General features: G+C 33.3%; 1 protein-coding gene across 8 annotated transcripts in view; it reads left to right on the top strand.

Moving 5' to 3' along the window:
- LOC144312683 (uncharacterized) overlaps nucleotides 1–25,721 on the top strand; it is a 2,041,845-nt gene that overhangs the window by 64,245 nt on the left and 1,951,879 nt on the right. For 7 of the 8 annotated variants that reach the window (XR_013378224.1, XR_013378221.1, XR_013378219.1 and 4 more), the window contains one exon: nucleotides 13,655–13,683. The exons of the other annotated variant lie outside the window; for it this stretch is intronic. Coding sequence is in view for 3 of the 7 variants with exons in the window: in XM_077895607.1 (XP_077751733.1) it covers nucleotides 13,655–13,683 (29 nt within the window). In the remaining 4 variants the exon portion in view is untranslated. The remainder of the gene's footprint in view (nucleotides 1–13,654; nucleotides 13,684–25,721) is intronic. 8 annotated transcript variants of the gene reach the window in all.

Raw genomic sequence — 25,721 nt, 5'->3', positions numbered from 1 at the left:
GGTAACTGTAACTCATTGTTTTCATTTTTAAAGATAATGTGTCTCTTTTCCTTTAGTTGCTTTGTTTTTTTATATATATATTCTTTGGTTTTTACATACTTTACTGTGATGTGATTAGGTATGGATTTCTTTGTGTTTTCCCAGCTTTAGTTTATAGAGCTTTTGACATCATTTGCTTGGGATTTTTTTTTTTAAGCTTGGGAAATTTTTGGCTAATCCATCTGTAAATATAGCTTCAGTCCTTTTTTTTTTTTTTTTTTTTTAAATGAGACTCTAACTATACTGCCTTAGAGTTTCACCATTCTAAAATTCTCATAGTTTCTTCTGAATGCTTCAAATCATTTCTCTAATCTCCAATCTAGGTACCTATTAACCAATATTTCATTTATCAGCTTTTCTCCTTTTTATAATTTTGCTGTTAAACATATCTATCAAATTAATGATTTCAGCTATTCTACTTTTTTACCTAGAATTTTTATTTTATTTTGTAGCTTTTATATCATTTATTTTGTTACTAATTGTTATTTTAAACTCTGTTTCTAATTATGCTAATATCTAGATCATCTGGGGATTTGATTTTATGATCTTTTTTCTTTTGGTTTTTGGTCATTTGTTCCTGCCTACTGGCCATTTGTTATTGAATGTATGAAAAATCGTAGAAGTTTTGTATTTTATCTTTCTAGAGAAGATTCTTTGCTTTCCTTTCAGCATGCTATTAAAGCAGGAGCCGATTACCTCCATTCATTAGAGACTGACATTGTTTAAGGTTGAATTTCATTCTATGTGAGGTCTGGTTTACTTCAGTTTTGGCTTTCCTACTAGAACATAGCCAGCCCATGATGGATATTGACTAAATGCCAGTGCTCTTTCCCATAGCTCCTCCTGTTTGATGATCACTGAGTTCCATTTTTTTCTTCAGTTCTGCTTAGTATTTTAGTCACTTGGGAGTCACTTTTTGTTTGTCTTGTTACTTCTTGTCCCTTAATAAGAGAAAGCAAGTCACTTGAAGTAATATCAATAAAGAATACTACTCTTTTGGTTTCTCTATGGTTACAAAACAAAGACTCTTAGCTTCCATTTTCTGCTTGGTTTTTAGGCCCCTTGACACTAACCACTCCCAGAATGCACTAACACACACAATTACAGAGGAGAAAAGCCAGGCTCAATGCAATACAATTCTCTTCTTTCTGAGATCTTGACCCTCCAAGATTGACTCCTTCACTGATGCCTTCAAATGCTGATTTTCAAAAAAAGATCTAGATTTCATATTTATTCTTAGTAGATGGACACTGGCCTAACCAGAAGTGGAAAGCCTCCAAGTTTCTGAACATGATATAGTTTCATAAGAATTATTTTTAGCCATAACAGAGGAGGGAAGATAAAGAAGCAGCAACAACAAAATAGAAAAGAGGAAATAAAATAGAGAAAAATAGTGTTTTTTAAAACAAGATTTATTTCTTTTATTTTAGAGGGAGAAAGAGAGATGGAGAGAGAGGGTGTGTGTGAGCAGCAGGAGAGGTGGAGAGAGAATCTCAAGCAGACTCCCCACTGAGCATGGAGCCTGATGTGGAGCTCAATCTCACCACTGAGATCATGACTTGAGCTGAAATTTCACCAAGAGTCAGACACTTACCCAAATGAGCCACTCAGGCACCCCAGAAAAACATAGCCTTTAAAAATATATTTGTGACAGAAAGACTTAATCCATGTTAACTTTTGTCAGTCCTTTCATGATTACTACATATCATCTCTTAAAAAAAATTATGTTCAGCATGGTTTCAAGGCACTATTTGAAAGAGATAGAAAGGGAGAATGTAGATTAGGAAGAAATTTCCAGTCCTTAATTCCCATAGTTCAAGAAAACAATTTCCCACATCTATATGAAATTCTCAGGGCAAATTTCTTGGCCTACTAAGCCATTTTGAATGAAATAAAATAAGATCTATTGCTCCTACATTCTAATTTACAAAAAAAAAGAAAAGACAATTGTTAATTTTAGTTTGATGTAATTTTTAGTCGGAAAAAGGTATTGCTTTTGTTCCTCATAAATAAACTTAAATCACTTATTTATACTGTATAAAAAAATACATGAACTCATTTAACAAGAAACGGTTAAATGCTACCATAAATTCACATAAAGGTGACAAAAATTTGAATAATGTAAGTAATGCTTAAGAAAACATTTGTTTTCTCTCCTCTGACATGCTTTGAAAGCAATAGTCAGCTTGGGATTTAAGTGCCATTCTCTACTAAAAGGATTTAAGGCTTCTTAAAGAAATAGTTCATTCATTTGTAGGACAGCAACATCAAAATGAGCCTGGAGCATATTTTCATACCAGAAAGCCAGGAAACTTTGATAGACTATTAGGGTCTCTTCAAAAGGGTTGAGTAGGTATCTGAATATGTTCCACTTGTCGGATATTTAACAGTGTGATACATCAGCAAGGATAACAACTGCAATACATTTAAATGTGTAAGTTCTAGTGGTACTAAATCAAACAAACGAATAAAAACACCATTGTTCCTTTTAGTAAGATGCTAAGAAACAAACTCATTATTTTGAAAACTGAGAAAAGGAAGTACTCAAATAGTTTTTTTCCAAGTTAGTATGTAAACTGTGTCTCAAGGTAACCATGGTTGATAAAGAAAGTTTTTTACTTTGCTAAAGTATTTCATGAATAAATAAATAAGAGATGATAGAATTAGCATTTCACTATTTTACAAACTAAAATAAAATCATTAATCTAGGCAATGATAATCAATGGTCTCTAATGTTTCAAACAGATACATTATATGCACATATTATAATCCCTGATGGAAAAACATTTAGGTACTTTTTTTCATGGAAGAAAACTACGCTACTTGTGATGTAGTCTTGTCCTCTGCTCCCCAGAAAAATGAAACCAGAATCTCATCAATCCTCTAGATAGAATTTAACTACCAACTTAGAAAATACCAGGGCAGAGTTACTTGTTAACTCTGTAAGAGGATTCAAGAGAAATACTCAAACTTCAAGAAACCGTGTAGGATAAATGTTTTGTTTTATTCAACAAAAATTTATAAGGAAAAGAAAAAATGGTAATTTATATATTAGGAGACACTTAAGAAACCTGTTTGTAAATGGACCTTATTTAGATCCTAATATAAATAACATAAAATATTAAACAGCTTTCTAAGAAAACTAGAGGGAAAATATTGAATAGATATTTTGTAACATTAAAGAACTATCATTAAATTATTTTAGGTATAATATTGGCATATAGGGCACCTGGGTGGCTCAGTTGGTTAAGCATCTGCCTTTGGCTCAGGTCATGATCCCAGAGTCCTGGAATCAAGTCCTGCATCGAGCTCCCTGCTCCCCCCAGGACCATTCCCCCACCTCCCACTCATGCTCAGTCTCTCAAATAAATGAATAAAATCCTAAAAAAATATTGGCAGACATATTACATACTTTTATTGTTTATTGATTTGTTTATTTGTGGGGGAAGAGAAAGAGAGAGAGTGTGTGTGTATGCACATCTTTGAGTTGAGGGAGGGACAGAGGGAGAGATAGAATCTCAAGCAGACTCCCCACTGAGTACAGAGCCTGACATGAAGTTCCATCTCATAACCCTGAGATCATGACTGGAGCAGAAATCAAGAGTCTGACACTTAACTAACTAAACTACCCAGATGCTCCTATATAATTTTATTTTTTTTGTATATTGTTTATTTCTTGACTCATTTTGATGTTTCCCTATCTTTTATGTATATAAAGTGACATATTGACAGATAAAATAATATCTTTTGGATTTCCCTCAAAATAATCTGTAATGAGAGGACTTGATAGAAATATAAATGAATCAGAATTGACTATGAGATCATAATTTTTGAAGCTAGGTAATAGGCACATATAGTTGCAGTATAAAATTCTGTATACAGTATATGGACACATAAAGAAATGAAGGCATATGATACTGTATATTAAGCAAAGCATAATAGATAAGGTACATTTAAGAAAGTACTTTGAACAGCCCAATTTTTTCTGCATAAAGAGATCTTGCAAGTAAAATTTCTTTTCTGAAGGTCTGAAATTTGTCATTACCAAGATGGTTTTCATAAAACAATATTTCATGTTGTCTTCAGTAATCAAGTTCAATAAACATGGGCAATTTTTAATTAGAGGGAAGGAGAACCACTTAGGCCACTTTACTGCCCACAAGTACTCTAATGGGGATCAATCACACCCAATTAAAACTCAAGGAATTATGAATCTTTAATAGGCTTATCATGAGATAATTCAGCTGTTAAGTCCTCTTTAGGTTCATGCTAAGCAAGCTTTCTCAAGCTGGAAACCAATCATCTTCATGACATCATTTTCAAATAAGCTTTGTGATTTTTGTTTGGAAAGAAGATAAAAGGGCTTTGCAATTTGCATCAGAATTATATTCCCATATATTGATTAGAAATTTCTAAGCTCTACATACATGGATGAGCTCATGTTTACATTAAAAAGAACAGTTTTGATAACACTAATTAATGACTCTAAATAAACTTAATCACCTGAGTGACTTTTATGTATTTTCCTTTAATAGCTTAACCCGGCTCATTTCCATGGCCCTAATTTAATCTATAGTTCATAGTAGAACCTGCTGCTTATTTTATTAAAGATAATACTAAACCAGCAAAACAGACTGGAGTGTTGTCTTCTTGATCTCAGTAACATAGTGGTAAAGGGAGAAGATGTTAGCATCAGGCCACCTGGTTTGGCATTTTCTAGATGAATAGCAAATCAGCAGCCATTCCATGCTTTCTTTTCTTCATCTATAAAATTGTAATAGCATTTTTCTTGTATATTTATAGTGAGTGTTAAATGAGATATTACGTAGAAAGCATTTTAAAACATGTCAAGTGTATGATTGCTCTCAGTAATTGTCAACTGGCATAGAGAAACGGTAGTGGTGTAGAAAAACAATAATCTAAAAAAAAAAAAAAAAAAAAAAAAAAAAAAAAAAAAAAAAAAAAAAAGAAAAACAATAATCTTTTCTTCTGTGGATGAAACACATGATTTACAAAGACTACATTGGCATGATGCTATCCTTTCTCATACTCCCTCAGGGCAGATCATTTCCTTAACCAGTGTGAAAGTGCAGGTGTGCACATGTGCCTGTATGTGTGTGTTGTGTTTGGTACAGAACATCATGTGTCGTGATACAAATGCCTGTGTTGGTCGCTGGCTTTGAAATGTTCTGAGAGGTTGGAATAGGGGAAAGGAAGATTCTAGTCAGATTGTTTTGGCAAGACTATTTTCTGCAATTTATTTTTAGATCTGATGAGACCGTGACTTTTTTGCAGTGTTAAGAGGAATAACCAAGGAGCCATATTTGAAATGTTTGACAGAACCCCAACTGGCCATCTCGTATTCATTGAAGTTTTCTCTGCATACTCATTGTATCTACTAGTATCTATTTAGAAAATATTTTTTCCCAGCCTTAACTTCTACTCTAGAATGGCATATATTTTTTGTAATATAATTATACTTGTATAATGAGTATAAATAAGTTTTTAAGATTCACCAACATAATGCATAATTAATTGATGTGATTATAATAAGAAATGAGGACACAGAATACATATCTGTATATAAGCCCATTTAACCATGTAAGCACTGCAAATACTAAAGTTTAGTTAACACAGTGAGTAGCAAACTCACTTATCAATGCCTACAATCAGACACAAGATGATTCTAATGAAGGAATTCCCATACCAATTCTACAAGCGTGAACAATTGGGAGTTTTATAGATGCTTTCCAATTTTAACAAGTTTATAAAAAGGTATTATGGTTTTGTGCAATGAGGTAATACCCTAACTTTGGCCTGAGACTATCACTAAATTTCATAACATTTGGTATTTCTCTCAAAATTTCCATTCTAATGTTTTATATCAAGTCCACATTGCATTTGTTGCTCAAAAAGATACGTGCTCTAGGTAGCTTATTAATTTGAGTCACTCTTTTTTTTGGTAAGCTAACAAATGAATTTATATACTCATTTTTCTATTTGTTCATCTGTTCAAATATCTGCTAGGACTGTGTGGTATGCATGTGTGTGTGTGTGTGTGTGTGTGTGCATTTCACACATACGTGTATCTGCACCCTCAAGGTCTGGTTTCTTAATGGTGAATATAGCTAATATGAAACATGATTATTTATTGTATTACTTTTTTATTTCTCAAAGCCATGAAATAAGATGAACCACTTAACATTTTATATCTAGAATACATTTTGTTCCATAAGTACAAATAACTATTTTTAAAAAGTCATTGGATCATATTGTATTGTTTCTTAAACTCGAATAAACATGACAGATACTTAGGCAAGTGAGTAGTTTCTGTAGTTTCTGAAAGCTAAAAAGATTTATAGGAATCAAAGGATATATTTACAGTGTCTGGCATATGCAAAAAATGGAATAGCTCATTCTCTTAAGACAAACATTTAAGTTTCTCATCCAAAATATTGAGTACTTGAGCCTTTCCAAGTCTCTGCTAAGATATCCTGACTCATATTCTTGTTCTGGAAGAAGGCAGGCTATTGCTTTACTAATAACTGTTCTATGAAGTTGATTTGTTTGAGATTGCCTATTGGGGTGGCTAGAATAATAGCATTATAAACCTGGCTCCATTACTAGATATTGGCATCACCTGAGCCAAGGGCCCTAACCGTTGCTTCCCCTTTTTTGCCAAGGTTCGCTTCACACTAGCTAAGATAATTCCCTGTATCCATTATGGCACTTCTCTTGCCTGCTGCCAGAAATAAGACATTCCATCTGCCTGTCTAGACTCTTTTCTGTCATTACTTCTAAGTGAATTTATCTGTGCCATCCTGAATGATATTTCCCTCTTTCAACCATAGTTGGACTCCTGATTCTGACAGTTATTATCATAATTAGTTTTTATTATGAAACTCTATAAAAGTAATGATAATAGTTTATATATAACGAATTTATAGTCTTTTGGTCTTTATATATAAAAACTAATTTTATTATGAAAATATGTTAAATTAATTGTCATAATTAGTTTTTATTTTAAAAATTAGAAGCAATCAAAGATAAAAGATTGCCACACATGTAATTTAGGTCTTGAACAAATTTTTAGGGTTGTGTTAAGGCTTAGATTACAAAGCCAGACTACCAGGTTGAAAACCTAGTACAACCACTTCTTAGAAGCAGAGTGACTGGGAAAACTGCCTAAATATTTTATATTTCAGTTTTCTTGTATGTAAAGGACATAGATAAAAGTACTTACCTAATAGGATTAAATGTGCTTAACACAATGTCTATACATAATAAGAGCTCAGTAACTCTTATAGTTATTTTTATGTCCAGGAGTAATATTAACAATATTTAACAAATACTATGACAGGCAGTTACTTGGTAGGTTTCCAAAGTCACTGCTAAAAGCACCATCTCATCCTTTTTTAATATATGTTGATCCTTTATAATTTGTCATCTGGAATCCCAAATCCCAACTTGATGTATATGCTTTGAATTCTCTTTTCCCTTTAAGTAAAATAACACTCTGACAATACTATCCGTGGTTAGATAATTTTCTTTTAAATTTTGAAGAGAGTGTATTTAATCTTCAGCATAATGATGTGATATTCTCAGAAATCACACACTTTTGGTTATAGAGTACTAGAACTTGCACACACTCAGAGCAAGCATGCATACATAACCTCTAGCGATGATAAGAGATGATCTAGGAACAAAAACTCTTGAGTGAAAATGTATTGTTTTGTGCTTCAATGCATTTGTGCCCTGGGATAACCAGAAATAATTATTGAAACAAGCCTCTTGTTAATAATAATTACACTTCGTTCTATGAAAACAAGAACAAACAGCAATTATCTATAATTTCTCATTTGCAAAACACTCTCATTATGCTGAGACTTCTTGTCTGTGTTTGATAATATTATGTTATGTGTGTTGGAGAAACTACAGTTTTTTTTTTTATGTTTCAAACTATATTGGGCAATGCTTGATCAATACAATGCAGGCTTAAATGATTCCTGTTTTAAAACAGAACAGCTTCTTCTTGCAGCATAAGTTATCATAGAATAATGTCTTTTGGATTCCTTCAAAGAAGACAGGTTCATTAAGCAAAATAAATACACATTGTTCCTATATCAGCAAAAATTGAATTAGGAATAAAGAAATAGAAATCAGCCAGTTGGCATTACAAATAGATTCTTAGGAAAACTTAATATATATGAAACTTTACTTATGTATATAAATGAGGAAGTATTTCCATTTTGAAGTCTTTTTACTAATATATTTACTTCCGTTCCTATTTTGAATATTTCTTAGTTTGTATTGCCTCAATAATTATGTGCTTAATTTAAAAACAATAATTTTGTATTTTTTTCATATTTCTTTAAGTATATTATTGCATTTTTCTTGATAGATTATAAACTCTTTGAGGGAAGGAATAATTTAATTCTCTTTGCTTCAGTCCTCCACTGTCTTATTCAAATCAATGGTTTGCATAGCACTTTTAAGTTTTTGTAACATGAATGGTTGTTTATCAATCAACTGGCTCAATAGATTGATTGTTTTGCCATACTGAGCTCTAGTTACCTCACCTATAGAAAGAAAAGATGATAATAATACCTAATTTTCCTGGTTTCTGAGAAACTTGACCATGCTTTCAAAGCATTTAGCACAGTGTCTGGCACAAATTTAAACTCTCACTCAATACATATTGTGGTTTTATTTTCCTAATTATAGAGTTGAAAGTAAGTCACATTCTTCTGTGAAAGGAAGGGATTTGAGTAATTATTTCACTTCTCTGAAAGGCCAGTATTTTGAGTAATTATATATCTGCCATTTCTTACAGCCTTTAGTTCCTTGATCACAGCTCAAGCCAATATTTGGCAACCAGCCATTATGATGCCAAGAATAAGGCAGACCCAGTGGAACAACAACAATTAAACATGAACTGATACTCAAATTCTTTTTTTTTAATATTTATTTATTTATTTATTTATTTATTTATTTATTTATTTATGATAGACATAGAGAAAGAGAGAGAGGCAGAGACACAGGAGGAGGGAGAACCAGGCTTCATGCCAGAAGCCCAACGCGGGACTCCATCCTGGGACTCCAGGATCGTGCCCTGGGCCAAAGGCAGGCACTAAACCGCTGAGCCACCCAGGGATCCCCAGATACTCAAATTCTTTACATGAATTATGTCAGATACCAATACCCCCTCAAAAAATACATGAATAAGGTAATATGGTTACCTCAACTTTCAAAGTAGACTTCAAATAATCTTTTTTAATGTTGCATAAATGATAAATGGAGGATTTTGATTTAAACCCAGTCTGACTGACCATAGAGTCTACAATCACCTCTCCCTAACAGGAAGGTGGATGGATGGTCCACTCACTGAATATGGGTTTATCCTTCTCCTGTAGCTGTACACTGTGTCATAGTAATTTATAGAGTTAGAATCTGGGGAAAATTATTAGAGTTTAGGGGTTTCTCTTTGGAAGTCAGAGTCTAACTCTTCTTATCCTTTACTCCAAGATGTTTTTAAATTGATATAAACGGCTCCTAACTGATATCATGCTTGTACAAGTTTTCTTCCCAGATATGAAAGTGAGTACACATACACAATTGTGATATCAGGCCTCTGTATCATCTTTTTTTTTTTAACCTTGTCTTTTTATCTTTCAATCTGACCACCTCCCACCCAATTGATGTTGACACTTTCACTTTGAACTGTTGTTATTCAGCTTTAACACATATGGAAAGAAAACATTCATTTTTAAATTGATATTTTCAAAACCTGAAATTTGTTCATGTTTTTGATAATCCATTTTTTAAATCTAAGCAACTTTTCCATATTAAAAACTAACAGTGGCCTAGTAGATATTTGGAAATTAAAGACCTTCTTAGATTTGTTATTCTATGAATTCCTGGTAAAGATGGAGACATTTCATGTTTAATTTAAAATATACAGCATTAATTTGTGCACAAGAAAATATTTTTCACAATAGCAGTTATCCTGCAACTAATTTGCCTTTAGAGCTTTATGCCTTTAAGCTAACAAACAGTCTAAGTTTGTTTAATCTTAATTAAACTTTTCTCTCAAAATAACTTGCTTGACTGGCAAATGAAAAATGTTTTCCCGTTGGACTCATACATACATGAATTAAAATGCAGGATGCTTTGAATCCCTAAAGAGCAAAACACTTAAGTTTTCACTCTGAAGCAGATAGCTTAAGTACTCAATAATATCCATCACTTATATATTTCCTAGAATCAGATGTGCCTATTTCTTGGTGGTAATATAGACACTAAAGTAGCCTATTGATGTTAGGAGGGAAAGGTGTGGGTTGACCAAAACCTATTTTATCTTATAGTTTTTAATTTTCATCTCTGATTTTGTTCTTTTAAATATATATGTAATAACTTTACTGTTGTCAAAATGTTGCTAGTTGTGAAGGAAGACAGGGTGGGCAGAGGTATAGGAGCACAATCATCAGTGGTTGGCCCCATTGTTTGAAAGTTGTATGGTTTCTATGGAACTGAGACTATAGCTGCTGGAAATATATTGGATACATCTCTCTTACTTAGCATTTAACATTGGTTTGTATGTCTGACTCTCACTGTGACTCTTTTATTATGACATCTTTGTGTGCCTAAAATTTAGCTCAGTAGGTTTATCTCAGTAGTAGATATTAAATAAATGTTACTTGAAGGAATAAATGAATTAATTGGCCAATTTCTGAATTTTAGAGAACTTAATAAGGTTACACATATTGACTTTTACCTCCTGGTTTTGCCATAATACCATCTATCTAAGCAGATTCTATCACCCCAGACAGGATGATACAAGATAGCTGATGATGCTGTTCATAACATATGGCGAATGTTTTGTTCTTCCTGAAAGGCCAACTAAAACAAACAACTGAATTGCTAGATGTAATTCCAAATTACACTTCCAAAGATAGTATACAGAATTTAATAAAATAATTTAAAAATTCATTTGGAAATTTAAAAAGCACTTGAAAGCAGCAAAATATGTATTATTGACATTGCATCCAATATATAAATCAATTTCTGAGGATAGAGAGCTTGACAATATCAAGTTTGACTATCCAGGAATATGCATGCCTCCCAGTTTATTTATTTTGTTTTAATATCCTTCAGTATAATATTGTGGTTGCCTCCATATAGACCCTGTTTACCTACTAGCTTTGTCAAAGGCATTTTATGTAATGTTTTTGCTATTGTTCATAGTCTTTTATTGTATTTTCTAATATACTATTGCTAATATATAGTAAATTAAATTATTTTGGTATATTTTGGTATATTTTTTTCCAAATATAATTTCGGTACTTTAGATAAGTAATGATGTGGAAAGTACAGATTTTGTTTCCTTCCTTCAAAAAGTGAGATCTTTTCTAATTCTACCTTACTTCAACGTGGGCTAAAAACTTTGAAATATTTTAAACAATAAAGATGAAAGGGACGATTCTTCTATACTCCTTGACACTGATGAAATTGCTCCTAGTTTTTCTCTATTAGGTGTGATATTGAATATTGATTATTGGATATGAGTCTGGTTAAATAATCCCAATTATAATTAGAGTGTATACAAACTAAGAACTCTTTTTTTTAATAAGGAATTTTATTAAATGCTTTTAAAATCAGTCCAAATGGTCAGATACATTCTTCCTTAAAATATACTGTGGCCAATTATATTACAAGCCTTGAAATTAAATATTCTTGCATTTTAGTGTAAAGTCTTCTTGGATATGACGAATTCTTCTTTTAATTCATTGGTTAGTTCATTGTGACTTTTTATTTACCTTTTTTTGTTTTTTATATTTATAATTCTTATTAGTCTTAAGTCTTCTGTTTTTATGCTCTCTCAGATATTCTTATCCATATTATGTGCAGTGTATAAAACACATCAGGAGCTTTCTCTTTCTCTCTCTCTCTCTTTTTTTTATGCTCCAGAGGGCTTATATATAAAAAAGACATTATTGTGTTTTGAAAGCTTGAAAGAACTGGGCTATAAAACTGCATAGACCTGAGGCTATTTTGGGAGGCAATTTTTTCACTACTTTTTTCAATTTCTTCTCCATTTGTTGGTCTATTCCATTTTCTACTTCCTGAATATGTTTTAGTTATTTATGTGTTTGAGATTCTGTTAGTCAGTAGATTCCCTAGTCATTCTCAAAATTAAAAAATGAATTTTGTATTCTGATGGTGTCTTTTCTTCTTTCTCCTTCTGTTCTCTCTCCTCATTATCATAGGACAATAATATTAAAAATATGGATTCTTCATCCCCACCATTGTCAGCAAAAGCTAACTTTGGGACCTCTGCTTACCACTATGCACTGTAAAGAAATGCTTCAAATCCATAAATCACGAGTATACAGGCCCATCGCATATGCATGATAAGATGTCAGCTCAAATGTTATTAATTTAGTCAAAACTTAGATGAGTTTTGTACATATCTGTAAACATCTGCTCACTTCAAAACATTCTTGATTGATTGAAAATTATCATTATATGTAGATATTTCACGTAACAGGTAAAGTTATTAAGTATACCATGTTTATGATTCAGAATTCAAAATACATTTGGAAATTATTATATAGCAACTGAAATGATTGAGATAATTATTACTTAAAGGAAAGGAAGATAGTTCTTTTAAGACAGTCAATGGACCCCTTATGATAGAATTTCTCCTTGGTGGTTAAATAAAAAAAATATATAGTTGTTAAAGGATTCTATTAAAATATTAATATTTTTTTCCTTTGAAAGTTTTTTCCTTCCCTTTCCATATGCCAGGCCCTGTTCTAGGTGCTGCGAATAAATAGAACATGGTATAAAACAGAGACTTCCTTTTCAAAGAGTTAAGGTAGAGGGAAATAGTAAATACATAAAATGAATGTCAAGTAAAGTAGCATAAGAGACAAAGTGATGGGATGGAGAAGGATTCTGTCTATGATAGGGTAGTCAAATGTGCCTTTCCAATGAAAAGACATTTGACAAGAGACCTGGAGGAAGAGAAACGGGAAATCATGTACATATTTGGAGGAGACATATTTTAGTCAGAGTCAAGGCATCCATTTAGGAGTAGGTCTGGTGTGCTTAAGGAACAGCAAGAGGGAGGTCAGTATGCCTGCCATGGTGAGTGAAGATGGGGAGTCAGGAAGTTACATGGAGTGATTTTAATGCCATCTCGGCATTCAACTGTGTAATCATGTGCATGCCTAAAGAGGAACCATCTGTCCTTAGATAGTTCTTATGTTTCCCAAGGAAATATTTCCTATATTTTCTCTAGAGGGGTGGATGATCATGGAGGTGTGGATGATCATCTGCCAAGGAGAGTGGAAATATATGACAGATTTCTTTGAATTAGATGGACTCAAAAAATATTTCTGCTCTAAGATTTTATGATGAGATGAGCCTGTGGGACACACACTTCACCACCTACTAATAAGATCTGCCTTTTAACTCTTAGGCAATTTTTGCAGTGAGGTGAATTGGCATAAAGAAATGGACATTAGTTTCAGATTCTGAGACTAACTCTAGTCTAAATTGTGCTTCACAACAGCTACGTGACATTAAGTGTGGCTCTTGTTTACTTTTTCAGGCTTTTACTTCCAAACAAGAAGTTTTTAGGTAAGTAAACAGGATTTTTAGTGATATGAATACTTTATTATGCAATACAATGCCTACCCATCTTCCCCTATGTCTATTTCTCATTCCATTTTTCCTCAAAGAATTTGTGTCTTCAGCTTGTTCTTCCTATAAACCTGAGAAAAGGCTGGCTTCTCAGATATTATTTAAAAAATAGCTAGCAACTGCTACAACTTATTTTCATAATATCTCAAACTTATCAAAATTATATAATCTCATTTTCATATCAAAATAACTCCATGTCACCATAGGGCTGGTGTTATCATTAGTTTTTGATAGAGGAGCAATTTAAAATATTAGTGCTAATGGTTTACTCAGCATCACATAGCAGTACCTGTTAAATAAGAAATAAAACCAGGTTTTCAAATAAGCTGCTTTATTAATGCCCTACTCTGGCTGAAGTAGAATCAAAGTGCCACCCAACCCTATGCATTTGATCAAGGATTGAGTGGGAAAGGCCTTATTCACTAATATTTTATCTAACTGGTAAATGTATGGTAGAATAAGGCCAGAGAAGGATATTCCTTAGATTCCCTTATCTTATTAAACAATGGTTACCTCAACCGATCAGTTCTATTGAGTTGGATTATTTCTACATGTAAATTTGCTTTTTCCACTAGAGCATTTTTTGCTCTAGGTTTTGTCCCCTCCAATTAAATTTTTTGGCCAGAGTAAACAACGCATGACTCTGGTATGGAGCTATGTTATGGGGGTTAAATATTTAACTCCTATGACATCAAGGCACATATTGTGTATACTCTATAATATTGGATTATTTTTTACTCCACAAAGCTCAGCATTCTTGTTTCCTATCTTAAGCAGGTTCCTTATTCTCCAGCAGTGTGGTAGTTAGAGCACTGTCGTTGTCTGATAAAACAAAATCATTCAACAGCAGATGAAGCTGTAATTACAATCAGAGTTCATACTTGCGGGAGATGAAATAAAAATTAAAAGTACTAACTTTGTGACATTATGATTATCTGGAAAGTCTCCCAGGCTGACAGATGACTGTATGGGCACATGGCTACATTTAAATGAAGAGACAAGAGGCTCCTTATAAATCAAACATAATTGTTCTGGACTGGATGTCACATTATTTGCCAATTCTCCAGTTTTTGTGAAATTCTAGGTTTTGATTAGAGATTTAGTTATGAATAATGGACATTTTTCCTTCAAATTACGGTTTCATAAAATGAAAAACTAGTATGTTTTACAATCGAAGAAAAGAGAGGAATAGTCTTTTCTAAACAGTAAAGGAAATGGTACAGGCTTCCTGGTTCAAAATTTACATGTTCTTATTTATTTAAAAACATAGTACACCTAATAATAAAGTCCTTCTTTTGCTACACAGGTGGCTTTTCAATTAAGACATCATTGTGTTCAGCAATAAATCAACATTCATGGAATCATTCACTTTGTTCACATCCTCCAACTCACACAGCAGGGTCTTCCTACATTTTTCAAATAGAAATGATACAGCCACCAGTTCAATAACTCCAAGCGACACCAACAGTATCCAAATTTTTTTTTTTAAGATTTTATTTATTTATTCATGAGACACACACACACAGAGGCAGAGACACGGAGAGGCGGGCTCCGTGCAGGAAGCCCAACATGGGACTTGATCCCAAGACTCCAGGATCGCGCCCCAGGGCTGAAGGCGCTAAACCGCTGAGCCACCCAGGGATCCCATATCCAAGCTTTTTATAAAAGAACACCGGAAAGTCTAATGCAACTCCTTCCCCAGCTCTATCTTCCTCAACTCAGCTTGAATGAGTGAGAGCATTATTTGAGGAGAAAGGACTCATAAATCTAAGGACTTTGTCTTCATGGCTGCTCTCAGAGAGAATGGGGCACTCATACCAACCTCCAACCAGTTTGGTGTCTTCTTTAATACTTGAATTGTTTCTTGTGCAGTGATGGAAAAGAAAAACCAACTAATAATGATTGGGAAGACAATTTAAAGTTTATAACAGCATTGTACGATTATAAAGTGAAACTTAAGCTTAGAATCCATATCTATCAGGATTCTTCTTTAAAGTTTTTTGTAACAAATACAACATACAACCATAGTAATTGTTTTCTACCAAACACAGAAAAGAAAGTAATAATTACAGGAGACAAAAATTAGTTCTTTTTTTATTTTTTTATTCTTCATACTTTAAATAATATGCTTTATTTTATAAACTTTGTTGTCGAAGTATAGACACATGTTATTACCTGTTTCAGGTGTATAGCGTATCGATTCAACAACTCTGTATGCTACACTATGTTCACCATAAGTATAGCTGCCATCTGTCACTATGCAATACTATTACAATATCATTGACCATATTCCCTATGCTGTACCTTTTATCCCTGTGACTTATTCATTAAGTTCTGGAAGCTTGTACCTCCTGCTCCTCTTTACCCCTTTTCGCTTGTTCCCACACCCTCCTCCGCACTGGCAATCACCAGTTTGTTCTCTGTATTTATGGATCTGTTTCTGCTTTTCTGTTTGTTCATATGTTTGTTTGTTTGTTTTAGATTCCACATGTAAGTAAAAGCATATATTTGTCTTTCTCTGTCTGACTTATTTCACTTAGGATAATACCTTCTAGGCCCATCCATGTCATTGCAAATGGCAAGATCTCATTCTTTTTTTTTTTTTATGGCTGAGTAATAGTCCATTGTATTTATATACCACATCTTTATTCCTTTATATATCAGTGAACACTTAGGTTGCTTCCATATGTTGGAATGGAATGTTGTAAATAATGTTGCAGTAAACATAGGGGTACATATATCTTTTTGAATTAGTGTTTTTGTTTTCTTTAGGAAATACCCTGTAGTATTATTGGAATTACTATGGTTAAATAACATTTATTAAAATGAGTGTCTGGTGAGAAATCAGATTTCAATTTCAGTTCAGTCACTTCCTATTTTACCCCTAGGACAAAAACCTAATCTTTTGTAGCCTTGTTCTCCTTATCTTTAAAGTGAGGGAAATACTCCCATTACATTAACAACACAGGGAGTTGTGGGACGGAAACCAAAACTGTGACAGAACTTGATAAGAGAGAGAGACAGACAGAGAGAAATAGTGAGAACTTACTATAATTTCATTAGCTAAATGAAATAGCTCTGGCAAAAGCATGATTGTGAGCCACATGAAACTCAGAAATACAATTACATTAAGTATCATTTATACTGTGCTTACTTCATGCTGGACTGTGTGGAAAGTGCCTTCCATACATTCTCACAATTATTCTAGTAGGGAGATATTAAAGCTGAGAGAGGTTAAATAACTTAATGAATGTTAATATGTGTCAAAATCAAGTTTATCTTCCTCCAGAATCCTTTAAGTCTCACTATTAACCTCTTTAATAATAATCTGTTCTTCCAACTCTTCAGGGTGATCAATGTTTCATAAGAGTTGTGTTCAAGTGATAAGTGACTGGGGTGGGACCCTCATTTATCTCTGTAAATCACCTACCAGAAAATCAGAATAAGTGAACATTTGTATATGTCTGACAAGATGAACTAGAAATAAAATGACTAAAATTAAAATGAATACTTGTTTAAATCAAACCAAGTTATGTCAGATCCTTAAAATGAGCAGGATTGGTAGATTTTAAGTATTTGATCAAAGCCATTAGTGCTTGTAGCCCTTGAAGATATGTTACAGGAGGAAAAAATTTTAAAAGTAAAGGCAGAAGTAAGTAGTATTGCATCTTCAGGAGCAGAATAATCTATACTTGGCCATATTACACAGTTACCTACGGTAATTTTTACTCTTTGATCAAAATAAATCACTTATTGGATGTAATCCCAAAATCTTGCAGATTTGTTTTTCATGTAGAAAAGTCAATACCCTATGTTGGATTTTAGGTCTAGGCAACTTTTTAAAAACCAAACTAGTGAGTGAGGAATTTGTCTTCTCTTCTTTCATTAAGGAAAACAAAGAAGACTTTGAGAGTTGTAATGTTTTAGAGTTTCGTAATTGACTTGATGGATTGTGCTTAATTGATTTAAGGTCTTTACTTAACAGTTAGACTACAAAGGTTGCACTAGACAATATGTAGGGAGCTAAGTGAATAGTGAATAGAAAGAGCAAAGAGCTTTGTCTGCAGGGCTAAGTATTTGAATGCAAAGCCAGAGGAGGAAATACTTTTAAAGAAGGAAGGAATTAGAGTTAACTTTCCTAGGAATGTCTTTTATAAATGAATCATTATTATTGGAAATGATTTGTTTTATAGTTAAACAACTGCTGAGCGAATTTTATAACTTAATTCAGGCTCCAGGGAAAATAAATGAGTTATTGGACTTCAAATTAATTTTTCATTACGAAGATTTTTGTTGTTGGCCCTTCCCCCCTACTACTTTTTTATACACCCTCTTAACAAAGTAGTCCACCATGCTATTTTCTACTCTTCCCTTATGACAATGAGTCAGACATTCACAACTTTCTAGTAGATTTAATTTCTCTGTGCATTCACTTAGTGCCAAAAACTCAAAATGGGAAACACTAAACTTACTCTGCTTCACACAGTTCATTATCTCTTATCTGGTAATAGCAATGCTGTTCTTTTATTTATTTATTTGTTTTAAGATTTTATTTATTTATTCATGAAAGACACACACACACACACACACACGCACACACAGAGAGAGAGAGAGAGAGGCAGAGACACAGGCAGAAAGAGAAGCAGGCTCCATGCAGAGAGCCTGATGTGGGACTCTATCCCAGGACTCCAGGATCATGCCCTGGGCTGAAGGCAGGCGCTAAACCACTGAGCCACCCAGGGATCCCCCAATGCTGTTCTTTTAGATGTAGAAGTAATGCTGTCAACCAATCACAATTCCATAAACCCTCATATCCAATCAGTCATAGGTTTATTGCTTCATCTCCAAAGCAAATTGAGAACATCATGGCCTTTTATTACAAACTCTGCAGACATTAATTCCCTTAAGAGCACCAAATATCTTTCCAAGATGGAGTTCTGATCAGATCACTGCTATGTTTAACAAAACAAAAAACAAGTCACTCCTAGCAGTTCCATCTATTTTCTGTTGTGGCTAGTGAGTGCATCATAATCAATACAGTCTACAATCCACTGTAGTCTCATGCTTTTTTTTTTTTTTTTAATCCAGCTTGATTTCCCACTCTTTCCTTTCTCTCACCACATTCTCATTCACTAGTACAAAAAGAATGAGAATGAATTCTCATTCATTCATTAGTACAAAAAAGGTGTGCTAGAAGTATTTACCAGCCTCACAAGTGATCAAGTTGACGGCAAAAATGGTAGGGCGGTGGAATAGACAAGCATCAACAGAGTTCTGGGACCCACTCTGGAATCATCACAGCTTCGTATTTATCCAAATTACAAATTGAACTACTACCGACGTTCTTGCTTGGAGAATCGTTTTAAAGATTGGTGTCCTTTAGAAACATTCATACTGAGCATTTCCAAATCTTATACCCATTGCTTTGTTGCTCCATAAGTCTTGGTGTGGTCTGACTCTGCCTTGAAATGCCTTCTACTCTAATAGTTACTCATAAAAAGGATGAGCAGTATCCATGTAGTCCAGATGCAAGTGACGTTTCTTCCAAGAACCTTTCCTAACTTTTTTTTTTTTTTTTTTTTGGTGAAGTATGACTACTTCCCTCTCTGAACTTTCAAAGCACTTTGGGTATGTCCCTTTCTGTCTTGTATTATAAATTCCTGTGTGTGTCTCATTTCTTTTGGTGGGGGTGGGGAAGAGCTAAGAGCCATTTGGGGACAAAGATAGGGTCTTAATTTATTTTCAGTTTTCTAGTAAGTTTAGCAGAGACCTTTGACCCTGGTGCATACTTAAATTTATTGGTTGAGTATATAACAGAAAGAATATTGAGACACTATTTTTCAAAGAAGTCACAGAAACTCATTTCTTAAGAATGTTTCAGCATAAGACACAACCCCTTAAGTACTTAGAATCCAGACAGTTTCTATGGGTGTTTATGTTTCTAAAATCCCATATCATTTATAAAGAGAAGAGTTATAAAATTAGGTATGTGCATTATTATCTTAATATTTTACAAATTCCTCAGAATAAAAATAAAGACAATGAAACTTAACCTAACATCAAAGACTTTAAAAAGTGTTACTTTTTCCAGGTCAGTAACTTATTTCATAAAAAATAGAAAACTAGAATACATTTATTATAGAGATCCAAATTTTCTTTAGTCATTCATTTCATATCTTAAGTTAATGTGATTATTTTTTCTCTGTTCTGCTGGCTCAAGCAACATATGCCCTCCACCTTGAACGGATCAGCATATCCTCCAAATGTTCTGTGGAACTGTTCCTTCCTTTTGACATTCTTGTACGATTCTTGTTACTTTATGTTCTAATCAATCCACGCTGGCCAAAACTGCAATTACAATTAATCAATGTTTATATCGACAGAAACAGAGCAATAATGAGAAACTGCTGATCAGTAATAAACATGTTTAGGCCACATTTTATAAATAGCTCGCAATAAGGGAGGGCTAGGTCTTATTGACTAACTAATAAATGACTTACAATCTATTTTCGAGCCTCAACCAGGCAAGAGTATCTCAAAACAAACAGTAGAGTGGTCATATTTGTAGTGAGAAAAACAAAACTTTAAATTATTATTGAGTTTGAATGGAATAAAGATACAAGAAGGGTACAGGGAACAGTCATAAGGATGAGTCAAGGTTTATGCAACATTAACACAATGATACTTTTACTCGGATATATAGCCTTAAAATTGTTCATATTTATCCAACTTACTTAAATCTAAATCTGGTCTAACTTTAAATTTCTTTCTAGCCATCAGGCCTCATTTACTTTTAAGATACTCACTCTTTTTTATTTTTGACTAGTTAACTATTACTTATTCCTCCTACTTATTTGTTCTTAAAAACACACAAGTTTTAAGTCTTTGGTATGCATAATACATTCTTTTAAGCTTTCCCATGTATTGAATCCAATGTAAGTATTAAATTCCACCCATACGTGTCTCAGTTTACCTACTGCATTTGCTAATTAAACTGTTACTATTACTATTGTAATATTTTTGCCCAATTCTCTACCCCTTTGTGGGAATTTTAATATTCTTAGCAAGGCAGAAAGCTGCTTTAGGACAAGAACTGGGTCTTCAACTTCATTTGTATTCATATAGCTCTCAAAAATATACAAGCACAAAGCAATACTCAAAATTACTTATTGAGTGACGGGCTTTATAGATAAGATTATAAATCAAGGACTTACAGGGACTAAATAGGTAATGTAAATATGTAAACTTAACGGATATATGATGTGAGAAGGAAACTGAACTTTAAAATTGGAAAGACTTTGCAAATAAATGGGACAAGTGATTACATGGGAAAACATAGGTCCTCCTGTCTCCATATAGTAGTTACTGTTCAGCTCTAATTCTACTCCTGAAGAAAACCTGGGCCCAGTACTATCAAATATTCTAGTTTTTTCTGGAGAATATATTGTCAAAATTCTATTAGAATTTCTGATTTTTAAACAATTAATTCTATTTCAAACTATCCTAAAGAGCAAATGCTTATTTGCAGACTATTGCAAATAAGCAAGAGGCAGTGACTGCCTCTTTCTTTATCCAACCAGTTAAGAATCTCAGCTTTATGGGAAATTAATCTTAATATATTGGTAATATTGGTGAGTTTAAGTTCTAGAAGTTTGTATGTCTATATAGTTGATAGTTCAGTGGATAACTGTAGCAATTTCCTAGATGAAATCAGATGAGTCTTGTGTCCTTCCAATTTTCATGCTTAAAGGTAAAATTTTTGAGTTAAAAATCATAATTTGATGCGGAGTACCTGACTGGCTCAGTTGGTAAAGCATGAGACTCTTGATCTTGGGGTTGTGAATTTGAGCCCCATGTATGGTGTAGAATTTACCTAAAGTTAAAAAAATTGATGACCATTTTTGATAGGATTTATTACTGAGTATCTCTTCAAGCAAAAGAAGTCTCTTCTGAATTAAAATAGTATACTATATAGCTTTCAAAGACTTAAAATACACAACCAAACAAAAAGGAAATATTTCTTAATATAAATCTGCAGAAAATATTTTGCATTAAATTCTCTAGGAAACTTGGGAATTACAAAGATATTCTTGGAATGTTCCTCAGCTATCCCACATCCAGGCTTTTAGCACTTTTTTCTAGCCACAGCTGACTGGAGGGAGTGCTGTAGAATGTGAGGGAGACCTTAAAGCTCTAAGTGTTTGTAAAAATGTGGAAATAGTGAAAGAAAGAGGACTTTGGTCCCTGCTTTCCATTATTTTTCCACCAACTGATTAAACAAACAAAAACAAAACAACAAAAAAAAAATTATCACACTTAACAGAATAGAAAATAATGAAGCAAAATTAACCTACCATTAAGTTCTTTACTCTTATATAACCTGCTGGAGCTATTTAAACTTCTCTTAAGGATCCTCAGACACTTCCTTCTCATTGAGTATTATTTGCTTAGAAAATATGTTTTTTAAAAAATGATAGTTAAAAGCAGCCTAAATGCATAAGCTTATACTGTATCCAAAGGAACCCATTTGAAAGAATTAGGTGGCAAAAAGCATATCTTTCTCTTAATAAATGATACCTTTACTATGATATATGCTGTCTGGTGATGCACTGTATTTATTTTAAATGAAATTCTTTGATGCAATATTGCTTTGATTTATTGGGTGGTTTTTTGATTTAGTAGGAGACAGTTTTAAATCAGATGGTGAGGCTGATTTACTAGAGAAGGTATTTGATTTGATAGATGATGTATCTTCTTCAGTATTCAATAAGTAATGATTCAATAGTGAATGTCTGATTTGGTAAGTGAACTATTAGATTTGATTTTGATCTATTTTCTCAGTAAGAGATACATTTATTTTAATAGTTGATGTATCTATTTTAATGTATAATGTGTCAAATTTATGACTCCATGTTTTTTTCTTCACTTGTGATTTATGAATTTTACTAGTAATATATATGTTTCAATTAAAGGTAATATGGAACATTCATTACTACCACAATTAAAGTACTCCAAACCTATATGAAATTTTTTCCCTTTTTTTCTGAGAAAATGTTTACAGTTATTAAGGTGAAAATATAAATTTCAGTTCAAGGAAACATAAGCATATCTAGGCAGAAAGAAGGTGTGTGTGTGTGTGTGTGTGTGTGTGTGTGTGTGTGTCTTTGAAATCAAAGTTAAATTATTACAAATTTAGGTAGTAAATGTCAAATCTTCTCTTTTCTCCTTTGTTCCACAAAAGTAGCTACTCAAGTTACTGTTATGTTTCCATCTTCTTTAATAAAAAGCTTGCTGATGTTTCTCTTTTTATTTAGAAATACTGATTAGTCTAGCTACTGCTTTTGTTTGGATTTACTTTCAGGTTTTCTTAGCATCATGGTTTACTTGTCTGAACTTCACAGGTTGATAAATGAATCACTATAAACTTCAGACAATAATTCTACTTGACATGTTTTTGAACCAACATTTGTAGTATCTGCTTAAAATATAACTCAGGGGATCCAAGATTAGAAAAGCTATACACCATCACCATAGAAGCTGGAATGCAAAATGTAACTAAGATTTGAGAGAAGCAAAGAGTCTGACATAAGTCATCTTACTGCGGGTTTCTTTAAGTTTATCCTTATAATCTAATCCTAAAGTAGGAGTCTAGCTGCAGTTGGTAGCAACAAAGGAATTAGTCTTTTGCTTTTTAAATTTTTTAAAGATAACCCATGGATTTATTTTAGGGAAACTCCAGGGAATGCATTCTCTATCTGGGCAGTATCACCCTCAAGAATTTGAAAACTGGTTCTTGGTAGTGGTAGTAGATGGAATCTTATTCTTTCTTGTTCTTTTTATGTATAAAGAATGGATGTACATACAGCACATAAACAGATACACAGTATATCTGTGATGTTAATATTTCATTTGGAGAAGTGACAACTAGGTTTTGTCAAGAAAATCTCCTTTAGAGGGGCAGTGATGAAGAAAAGGTTGAGGAACATGGTTGTAGGGGATTAATAAATATGTTTTGTTTTTAATATTTCATGATTCACTCTATGTTCAAATACTAGATTATGGCACATAACCTGGGCAAGACATGAGACTGTCAAGTAGACTGTTGATATTAATGATATAAAAAGCTCTTACAGCCTCCATATTTCTTTATGGTATGTCTATGCCAATGGAAGGTGAGCTGAAACCTAATAGGAATCTACAGGGAAGTCATGTGCTTCCTTTTAGTCACTTAGGCAGCTTAACCCTACAGCACGAGGAATGAGCTATTGAAGGCTCGTTGAATGGCAAAGGAGGACATCATCCATATCCTAATATGTGTTTATGGTTTTAGTGATGCATCTGCATGAAGCCTTTTCAGTTCAATGCTTAGAGAAATTAGTTTCATTTTTTAAGAAGCAATCTGCATTTTCTTTTCAAAATAAGAAACTCCCTAAGAGGAGAACCTGGGTGGCTCAGGGGTTGAGCATCTGCCTTTGACTCAGGTCGTGATCCTGGGGTCCTGGGGTAGAATCCCACATCAGGCTCCCCACAGAGAGCCTGCTTCTCCCTCTGCCTATGTCTCTGCCAGTCTCTCTATGTCTCTCATGAATAAATAAATAAAAATTTCAAAAAAGATTTAAAGAGAAACTTCTTAAGAAAAATTAATATAATTAAAATAAATTAATATAATACATGTTAGTCCACAGGAAACAAGTTATATTTTTAGAAGGCGCTTTTTAGTGACACTTAAGTCACTTCTCTCCCCCATAATTCATTGTGTGGACCATTCCTCCAAATACCTCTTAACAAGCATCCCATCCATATCTTTCCCCTACCTTCCTCCTAGACCAACCCTTTTCTTCACCCACTTAGCTGTACACTCATGTTAGTATATTTGTTGTGTGCCGTTGTTTGGTTTCTTTCATTCTGATCTTCTACCCATTATGCTCATCCCACAGGCATGATGAAAGCCCCCAGGGGTGTAGAAAAAAAAATGAGAATCTGCCTCAGGAAGCCAGAGTAGAAAAGGTAGTGGACATTGATACTTCCAAAATTTTGTCAATGTTATATGAACATACCGATACCTCATGAAATACAGAAAAAGCAATCAACATGCACTACTATTCTAAACACTTTTCAATATTCTTTAGACATCTCCTAATCCTTGCCTCAAAGCCTCTGTTTAGGCCTGACAGTCCTTAGAGAAGCCATCCATCAAACTCCTCCCTATACAAATTACACCTCTCCTTAAAAGATCTCAAGTTGCATCTCCACCAGAAAACCTTCAGTGATTGGCTTTTTAATTTCTTGCTTTGTGGAAACTCCTTTGACTTATATAGACTCTAATACAATTAGATTTTCAAATAGACTTCTAGATTTCTTTTATGTGTATTTTTCTCCTCATCTTATATAGCGTGGATATTTTTCAGGAAAATCTTGTGTTCTAAAGATGTACATAATTTCACAAATGAAGATGTAAGATGAAAAATATATATATATTAGGAGGTTCTAAGGCAAGATGCATTGCAGCTGTCTCCCTGCTGTTCTCACTGTATTCTTAACCATTCTCAGAAATAAAATAGAGAGATAATGAAAGAAAACGGTGAGAAATAAATGTTTGAAAAAGGCATGTTTGAAGAGCAAAAGAGGTAAGATAATTTAAACAAGTAAAGCTGAAACTCAGTCTAAGTTACATATAGGCTTGCTATGGTTTTGACATCCTTCTTGTCCTTACTTTTTAATAGCATGACAATTTATCCAGTTTCAGTAGTAATATTAAAATGTTGTACTCCTGAAATGCAGCCACAAATGTAGCCTAGAAGTAGAAGGAATTTTGTATTGTCAGATAGTACATGGATCATTAACCATTTTCAGGAAGAAAGGTTCCAGAAGTGGATTTTGACATAAGTGAAGTTGAGAACATGATTCATGAGCTTGTTCTAAAGACTTTCTCTGGGTTATTTAAAGTAAGCAGAGGGAATAGGTATTACCAGTTC

This window comes from Canis aureus, chromosome 4 (genome assembly GCF_053574225.1).
Source record: "Canis aureus isolate CA01 chromosome 4, VMU_Caureus_v.1.0, whole genome shotgun sequence".
In the NCBI taxonomy this organism is placed as follows: domain Eukaryota; kingdom Metazoa; phylum Chordata; class Mammalia; order Carnivora; family Canidae; genus Canis; species Canis aureus.
This window is presented reverse-complemented; position numbering and strand designations above follow the sequence as displayed.